At 36.7% G+C, this 9,574-nt stretch overlaps 1 protein-coding gene across 1 annotated transcript; it reads left to right on the top strand.

The window, feature by feature from the left end:
- The first annotated feature begins 5,179 nt into the window (after positions 1-5,179).
- On the top strand, positions 5,180-7,348 carry ADAM29 (ADAM metallopeptidase domain 29). Its single transcript, XM_027087954.1, has one exon. The coding sequence runs from the start codon at positions 5,180-5,182 to the stop codon at positions 7,346-7,348; it is 2,169 nt and encodes a 722-aa protein (XP_026943755.1).
- The last annotated feature ends 2,226 nt before the right edge of the window (positions 7,349-9,574 follow it).

Below are 9,574 nucleotides of genomic sequence, written 5' to 3'. Positions count from 1 at the left end.
CGCGAAGCAGCTGGGCCCGTGAGCCATGGCCGCTGGGCCTGCACATCGAGAGCCTGACCCGAAAAGGAAGAGACAACGCAAGAGAAAGGCCCAAAAACCGAAAAAAAAAAAAAAAAAAAAAAAAAACACAATGGGGAAAGAACAGTCTCTTTAATAAATGGTGTTAGAAAAACTGGACAGCCACATGCAAAAGAATGAAGCTGGACCACAATCTTTTACCATAAACAAAATCAACTCAAATTGGATTAAAGACTTGAATGTAAGACCTGAACCATCAAACTCCTAAAAGAAATCACAGGGGGTAAGCTCCTAGACATCAATCTCGGCAATAACTTTTTGGATTTGACACCGAAAGGAAAGACAATAAAAGCAAACATAAATTAGTGGGACTGCATCAAACCAAAAAGTTTCTGTACATCAAAGGAAACCAACAAAATGAAAAGGCACCCTACCAAATGGGAGAATATATTTGCAAATCATATATCTGATAAGTGGTTAATATACAATATATATATAAAACTCATACAACTCAATTAAAAAAAAAAACCCAATTTAAAAATGAGCGTGGGAAGTGCATAGACATTTATTCCAAAGAAGACATACAAATGGCCAACACATACATGAAAAGGTCCTCAACATCGGTAATCATTAGGGAGACACAAATCAAAACCACAAAACCTCACACCTGTCAGAATGGCTATTATCAAAAACACAAGCAATAACAAGTATTGGCAAAGATGTGGAGAAAAGGGGACCCTTGTATACTTTAGTAGGAATGTAAATTGGTATAGCCACTATGGAAAACAACCTGAAGTTTCCTCAAAAAATTAAAAATAGAACTACATAATCCAGTAATTCTATTGGGTATTTATTCAAAGAAAACAAAATCACTATACCAAAAAGATATCTTCACTCTCATATTCACTACAGCATTATTTACAATAGCCAAGGCATGGAATAGTCTAAGTGTCCATTGATGGCTGAATGGATCAAGAAAATGGATGTGCGTGTCTGTGTATCACATATTTTTATTTTATTTATTTTTTATTCAAAAAATAAGCTATCTGTACTGTATTTTTAGTTTCTATTTATTTCCACTCTGATCTTTGTTATCTCTCTCTTTCTACTAGTTCTAGGCTTAGTGTGTTCTTCTCCAGTTCTTTTAGGTGGAATGTGAAGCTGTTTGAGATTTTTTCTTGTTTCATGAGGTAGGCATCTACCATGATAAACTTCCCTTCTAGTACTGCTTTTGCTGCATCCCATAAGTTACAGTATGTGCATTTTCATTTTTGTCTCAAGGCATTTTTTTTTTTTTTTTTGCGGTACGTGGGCCTCTCACTGTTGCGGCCTCTCCCGTTGCAGAGCACAGGCTCCGGAGCGCAGGCTCAGCGGCCATGGCTCACGGGCCCAGCCACTCCGCGGCACGTGGGATCCTCCCAGACCGGGGCACGAACCCGCGTCCCCTGCATCGGCAGGCGGACTCCCAACCACTGCGCCACCAGGGAAGCCCTCAAGGCATTTTTTAGTTTCTCTTTTGATTTCTTCTTTGATTCAATGTTGTTAACAGTATGATTTTAAATCTCAACCTATTTGTAAATTTTCCATTTTTCCCTTTGCCTTTGATTTCTAGTTTCATTTAATTGTAATCACAAAAGATACCTGGTATGATTTCTATATCTTTAAGTTTATTAAGATTTGTTTTGTAGCTATGTGATCTATTTTGAAGAGACATCCATGTAATCTTGAGAAACTGTATTCTGCTGCTGTTGGGTGGGATATTATGTATATGTCTTTTAGATTGATTTGGTCTATAGTGCTATAAAATCCTTTATTTCCTTGTTGATATTCAGTCTAGATGTTCTATCCTTTGTTGAAAGTGGGGTATTGAAGTCTACTTTTATGGAATTGTTGTCTATTTCTCCCTTCAGTTCTGTCAATGTTTGCTTTATATATTTATATTGCTCTGATGTTGGGTGCGTATATATATTTCTTATACTTTCCTGGTGGATTAATCCATTTATCATTATATAATGTTATTCTTTATCTCTTTTGACAGTTTTTGACCTAAAGTTTATTCCGTCTGATATGTCTAGTCATTTCTGCTCTTTTGGTTACCATTTATAGGGAATATCTTTTTCCAATCTTCACTTTTAGCCTATGTGTTTCCTTACATCTAAAGTGAGGATTTTTTCTAGACAACATATAATTGAGTCTTATTTTTTTACATCCATTCAGCCACTCTATGTCTTTTAATTGAAGAGTTTAATCCATTTATGTTTAAAGTTATTATTGGTAAGGAATGATCTAATATTATCATTTTGTCCTTTGTTTTCTATCAATCTTTTTTGTTCTTTTATATGTCTTTTTTCCTCTCTTGTTGCCTTCCATTGTGTTTTGAATTTTTTTGTATTTTATATGCATTAATTCCTTTCTCTTTTTCTGTTGTGTAACTTCTATAAGTATATTTTTTGTGGTTACCTTGGGGCTTACATAAAATATCATAGTTAACGTAGTCTATGTTAAGCTGATAACAACTTAAGTTCAATTGCATACAAAAACTCTACACTTAACTTCTCTTTAGCTCACACTTTATGTTGTTGTTGTCACAACTTATATTTCAATTTTTACTGTGTATTCTTTAACATGTTTTTCAGTTTTAGTTATTTTTAATACTTTCATCATTGACTTTGATACTAAAATTAAAAGTAATTTACCCATCACAATTAAAGTTATAATGTATTCTGGTTTTATCTATAGATGAGTTTACATTTATATGTTTATATTATATGTATGTATATTTCATACTTTCTTACACTATCATGTTGCTGTTTAGCATCCTTTCAACTTTAAAAAATCTCATTAGCACTTACAGTGCCTTACAGTTTATTACAGTTTACAGTGATAAACTCCTTCAGCTTTTGTTTGTTTAGTGATGTCCTTATGTCTTCTTTATTTTTTGAAAGACTGTTTTGCCAGGTATAGCATTCTTAGTTGATAGTTTTTTCTTTCAGCATTTTAACTACATCATCCCACTCCCTCCAGACTTGCAAGATTTCTGCTGAAAAATCTACTCACAGTTTTATGGTGGTTCTTTTGTATGTGACATGTTGTTTTCTCTTGCCACTTTCAGAATTTCTTGTCTCTGACTTTTCACAGTTTTAATGAGTCTTCATCTGGGTTTCTTTGGATTCACCTCATTTGAGACATTTTGGGCTTTGTGCATGTGGATGCCCATTTCTTTTTTCAGATTTGGGAAATTTTCAGCCATTATTTTTTTTTTAAATAAGCTATCTGGTCCTTTCTCTCTCTTTTTTTCTCTCTCTTTCTATGACTTCCATCATGTGTATACTGGTCTTCTTGTCGGTGTCCTATAAGCTGCTTGCTTTCTTTATTCTTTTTTTCTACTTTAACTGAATAATTATCAATGACCCATCTTTGAGCTGAGTGGTCCTTTCTTCTGCTTGATCTACTCTAACATTCTGGATTTAACTGGTGTCACTGGTCCATATTCATATCTGGAGATGTGAGAAACAGAAGCCAATAGGCTGTGTCTCCTATGTCATTTGGTGAAGGGGTGGGCTATATCAGGCTTTATGAATGATACTGCTATGTTTAATATAGGGTTCCATTCCCTGCCCTAGTGTTGAGCTGAGGATGGGTCAAATTGTTGGGATTTTGTTGCTGCCTCTGAAGGCAGATCAGGTAGTTAGTTACCTAGATATTGAATCAGTGTTAGGCTGGCCTGCCAGGGATTTTATATTGCCAATGTAGGCGGATTGAACAGCCCACCAGTGCACTGATTGTGGAGTGTGTTTTGGGTTGGCCTACAAGTCTTTGAGGTTGCTGCTCTGGGTGAATCAATCCACATGTGTCTTGGCTCGAGAGCAGATGCTGGAGCACCTTACTGGTTCTCTGTTGAGCTTTTCCATTCTCTGTCATGTGAACAGAGAAAGAAAACTATTCTTGAGGCTTTTTGTTTGTTTTTGTCTACGCCTGCTGGTGATTCGGTGTTAAAGACCTCTCCAGCACCCAATTTGGGATATCTGAGAGCAATTAAAAGAAAACCCAGGGAACTCGCCTTGTTGCCATTCCTCAAGTCTAGAGGTCTCTAGCCAGTCTGTCTTTTGCTTTTTAGCTTTCAGAGGTATTTTTTTGTCTTCCACTTAATTATATCCAGAGTATTTAGTTGTAAATAGAGAAAATAAGCAGGGAAAACTGAGTCTACAACACTTTGTTCCAAAAACAAAATTGGCCACAGGTGTTGAATAATATTGTACATTAAAATGTAATCAAGTGTAAATACCTTTTGAGTAACAGTCCAAGGCACAATAAAAGTCAAGTTGACCATTCTTTACTATATAAAGAATTAAGCTAGGCACTTTGGGGATACTAACATTTGTGAAAGACATAGATAATGCTCTTGAGTACTTCTAATATGACAAGTCTAGTGAGGAGAGTAATGTAAGAAAGATAAAACTAAACATTTTGTTCTAGGGAGGTAATAAGTACTATAAAAGAGATTTTAAAATAACAGGAGAGTGTTATTGTTGTTGTTGTTGCTTTTAATATGTATGTTAGGTAATTGAGTAATTTAGGACTTGAGGTTGAAAAAAACAGGTATTATTACTTATACCAATTTAACGTGAGTAAATTAGGAAAATCCCAGCAATCCAAGACATATGGTCACCTTACCCTTAAGATTTTTTTTAACTATTTATTGTGGAAATATTTAACATATACATATATTTAGAGAATAGTATAATGAATCCTTAATTGCCCACCATCCAAGTTCAATAACTATAAATCTATGGCCAGTTTTCACTCTTCCATACTCCCCCAATGCCCCTCTGCCTTATCAGTATTTAAAAGCAAATTCTGTGCAGTTTCTAGAGTCAACCCTTGATCAAAACACTAATCACTTTTGTTGTATGACTTTCTCTTTCTCCCTATTAGGCCCTTTTCTAATCACCCCATCCATATGTTATATTCTGTTTTACTTGTAGGGCTTATGCTCTAATGGTTCAACTCTGCCAGAAGACAGATACTTAATGATAAGCTCTGTACACTAAGCAGCTCAGAATAAGGAGCCAGACCATCTGTGACTCCCAACCCTGCCTGCCTTCTTCTCTGGACCAATAATGGTAGCTTCATAATGACTGTGATTAAAGCCCTGTTGTACATGAGGATCATACTCTTGCTACACTGGCTTGGGGTGTTTCTGTCTTTTTCAGGACACATCCGGGCTGAACACCCCCAATATCACAGTCCTCCAGAAGTGGTGATTCCCTTGAAGGTAACACACACTGGCAGAAGCATGAAGCCTCCAGGCCGGCTCTCTTACAGCCTGCATTTTGGGGGCCAGAGACACGTTTTCCACATGAATATCAAGAAGCATTTGCTGTCCAGACACCTCCCAGTGTTCACCTACTCAGACCAGGGCGCTCTCCTGAAGGACCAGCCTTTTGTCCAGAATGACTGCTACTACCATGGTTATGTGGAGGGGGACCCAGAATCCCTTGTTGCCCTCAGTACCTGTTCTGGTGGCTTTCGAGGATTATTACAGATAAACGATGTTGTTTATGAAATTAAGCCCATGATTTTCTCTACAAAATTTGAACACCTGGTATATAAAATGGACAGTGAGGAGACCCAATTCCCAAACATGAAATCTGATTTTATGCAAGAGGAAACTGTACACCAATTTGAGTTTCAAGAGACTGATAATTCTATTCTGAAACAAAGTCATTATGATGGCTGGTGGATCCATTCATTCTTTGTTGAAATTGCACTGGTGGTGGACAATACTCTATATAATCATTATAAAAGGAATGTCTCAAAGTTGCAGGAGGATCTATTTCTTATTGTAAATATAGTGGATTCCATTTATCAGGTAATGGGTATGAAGGTGTTATTGTTTGGTATGGAGATCTGGACTAAAAGAAACCAGGTTGAAGTGGATGCTACAAGGAGGTCTCTGGGAGATTTTTGCAATTGGAAGGCTAATACCATTGATGCCCGCATGGCACATGATACTGTACATCTTTTTATAAATAAGACCTTGAGAGGATTAACTGGTTTAGGCTATGTTGCAGGAATGTGTAGGTCACACTTTAGTTGTGCAGTTGTTACTTTTGCAAACAAAACCTTGGCCATTCTTGGAATTGCAGTAGCTCATCATATAGGTCATAATTTGGGTATGTCTCATGATAATGTATTGTGTGTGTGTTCTGCAGGTTATTATAAATGTATAATGCGTCATGACAACCCACCAATAGCCCAATTTAGCAATTGTAGTTATTCTTATTTTTGGGGATATTCTGTACAGCAGGCAAAATGTTTGCAGTACACTGTATACACAAAGGACATGTTTTCAAGGAAGCGCTGTGGAAATGGTGTTGTTGAAGAAGGAGAAGAGTGTGACTGTGGATCTTTTCAGGATTGTTTAAAAGACGCCTGTTGTCTGACAAACTGCAGTCTGAGTTTTGGGTCTACTTGTGCTTTTGGGCTTTGTTGCAAGGACTGCAAGTTCTTACCATCAGGAGAAATATGTAGAAAGGAGGTCAATGAATGTGATCTTCCAGAGTGGTGCAATGGATCATCCCATATGTGCCCAGACGATGTATACGTAGAGGATGGAATTCCCTGTAATGACAACGCCTACTGCTATGAAAAGAGATGTAATGACCGCAACGCACAGTGTAGGCAGATTTTCGGCCAAAAGGCAAAAAATGCAAACGACAGTTGCTACAAACAAGTAAACACTCAAGGTGACCGTTTTGGTAACTGTGGAGTCGAAGGCCCTACATATCTAAAATGCAGTATGTTGGACAGCTTATGTGGGAGAATTCAGTGCGATAACGTGGCAGAAATTCCCCTTCTGACAGAGCATTCTACTGTGCATGGGACTCGCTTCAACAATGCCACCTGCTGGGGTACAGACTACCACATAGGGATGACCATACCTGATATTGGTGATGTGAAAGACGGCACAGAGTGTGGCCCAGAACATGTCTGCATCGGAAGGAAGTGTGTCCATCTCTCTCGCTTGGATAGTAATTGTTCACCTAAGTTCTGTAACATGAGGGGGATCTGCAACAATAAACATCACTGCCATTGCAACTATAAGTGGGACCCTCCCAACTGCCTAAAACAAGGCAATGGAGGTAGTGTTGACAGTGGCCCACCCCCTAAGAGAGAGAGGATAAAGAAGATTTACCTGGCGCTAACATGTCTTATTTTGTTGTTAATTCTATTATGCTGTCTTCTATTGCTCTGTATGAGGAAAAAACGTAAGGAAAAAAAGGAAGAAAAACCCAAGCAAAAGACTCAGACTCGACATAGGAAATAAAAACAATTAGTACCCAAAAATGTATCTGAATAGATATGCATTAAAAAAGGTAACTCCTATAATGTTTCTACTTATTCTTCTTTATTTTAAACAATTAGAAATTTTATTTTTCCTGAAATGTATTTCTTTATATTTTCTAGAAAAAGGCATGGTACCTGGGTGGTGTACCAGTTTTTAAGTTACTGCTTTTCAGTGTCAAAGCCCCTTCCCATTTTGTGCTCTGCATTATAGGAACCACACTGCTGCTGTATCAGCCCTCTTTCTACAGAGATCTGCAGTAGGGTGAATGCAAGGGGATTTGGGAATCTGGGAGATCTGCTTCCTGTATGTCAATCTTAATAACAAATTTTACACTGGCAGTTATACTTAGTTTCAATATCCTTTTAAAAAAAAAATTCAATCCAGACCAACCTCATTGTCAGTCTAAAAGATACCAGCATAGCTGTCTGGGTCTGAGCCCCAGGTCTTTGATCTCTCTACCAATGTCTCAGATCCTCTGCACCAGCTTAGCAGTACCTGCTGTGAGAGTTTTGAGTCTCATTTTTGAGATTCATGGGGCCAGCCTTACAGTTCTCCAGATTCAAGTAACCCTACTTCTTCCCTTTGCTCTTCAGCTCCATGAATGAAATCACCTTCTTGCAATTAGTATTTTATGGTTATTAACCAGTTACTAGCACAATGCCTCCCTTAACTTGCTGTGTTCTTTAGTAGCTGGTTACCCAATGCCTTATATTTAACTCCATCCCCCTAAAATCACTGATTTTTTTTTTTCTGACTGAATTCTGTTACAGTACTCATCTTGGTATAATGAAGTACTTATTCATTAAGTACCATTCATTGGGAGTGACGAAATATCAATTTTTTTCTTTGTTTGATTTTTTCTTTACCACTGCCCTTAACCATCTTGGGAAAATTACTTACATTTACTGCAAGTTTCCAACAAAATTTTAAAAAGTACAGAATGATAATAATAGTTGTCTCTAAATTTCTGGGTTTGTTTGGTTATAAAATAGGGTAAAAAAGATACTTTCAATTTTAGTTAGGTCTATGCAGACAAGCAATTTTTCTGAAAATGACAGCTATACAATGCCAAGAACATTTCTTAAAATTTTATTTTAAAAGTATCATAGAACTGTGGAGAAAACGAAGATTAGAAGACTTAAAAATTACAAGGAAGGGAAAACAATTTAAATTATCAGTACTTTTTCCCCTGGAACAAAAATCTTTGTCCCCTGTAACATGATGGTTTTGAATATAAATTAATGATCAAGCTTGGCCTACCCAGTTAGAATTCCTCTGTTGAAGAAAGAGAAACCTGAAAAACTCTTAGTGTGCAGAATAGACTAGATTGATAAATTAGGCACTTAAGGGCATCAAATTCAAAATGAGTTTTTCCCACACCACTTTTGCTAAGTTTAGATCCATTTGCTGGGAAATAGGTTAAAGTCTTTAAAGACAAAGATATCTGCAATCTGTTGTAGTTAGGAAGCAAAGACCTAGTGGAAAGGAGTTTGCCTCAAGGACATATAATGCCTTCTCTTTAAAACATCTGGCTGATTTTCAAGGAGCTTGGAATATAAGCTAGAGAACTTGGTTTTGAAGATTTGAGTATCAGAACATAGTCACCCATTGCTTTCAGCGCTGAGAAATAGAGGCTTATGGGCTCCCAGTATAAAGTCCAGTAAAGTATATGTGTCTCACTAAAACTACACTATCTCTGACCAAACTCAATTCCTTATTGAATTAAAGTCATCAGTCACTCAGCCTAACTTCCAAACAGAGGAAAGATAGAAACTTCTCAAGTTGAAGGTAACTCCTATGGTTCCTTATATAGAACATCTAGCATACAATAAAGCATTATCACATATATCAAAAGGAGGAAATTATGGCCAATAATAAAGGGAAAACAACAACAAAGATAGTGAAAGAAAAGATAGAAGCCAGCTAAAAGATCCAAAGAGTGGAAAAGATGATAATGAACAAAAATTCCCTATGGCTAGTATTTTAGAGAAACTGGAAGAAAATGAATAGACCATGTGAAAGAAGGTAGATTCATTTCACCAGAAAATTGGCATCTATGCGAACTTATTAAATTCAGAAAATCAGTAAACAGTTTGAATTGACTGCATTGTATAATTAGCTAAATTAGTTAACTATAAGAAAAGTTAATTTTAAAAAAGTCAACGACTGACATAGAAAAAAGCATTAAAATAGAGAAGTGATATG

This window comes from Aethalodelphis obliquidens, unplaced genomic scaffold (assembly GCF_003676395.1).
Source record: "Aethalodelphis obliquidens isolate GAN/ISIS:26980383/991018 unplaced genomic scaffold, ASM367639v1 scaffold61, whole genome shotgun sequence".
Taxonomy (NCBI): domain Eukaryota; kingdom Metazoa; phylum Chordata; class Mammalia; order Artiodactyla; family Delphinidae; genus Aethalodelphis; species Aethalodelphis obliquidens.
The sequence above is the reverse complement of the archived record's forward strand: the minus strand, read 5'-3'. Positions and strand labels throughout refer to the sequence as shown.

What these genes read in the sequence shown, in the direction of transcription:
- ADAM29 (XM_027087954.1), top strand. Translation starts at nt 5,180, where the DNA reads ATGAGGATCATACTCTTGCTACACTGGCTTGGGGTGTTTCTGTCTTTT.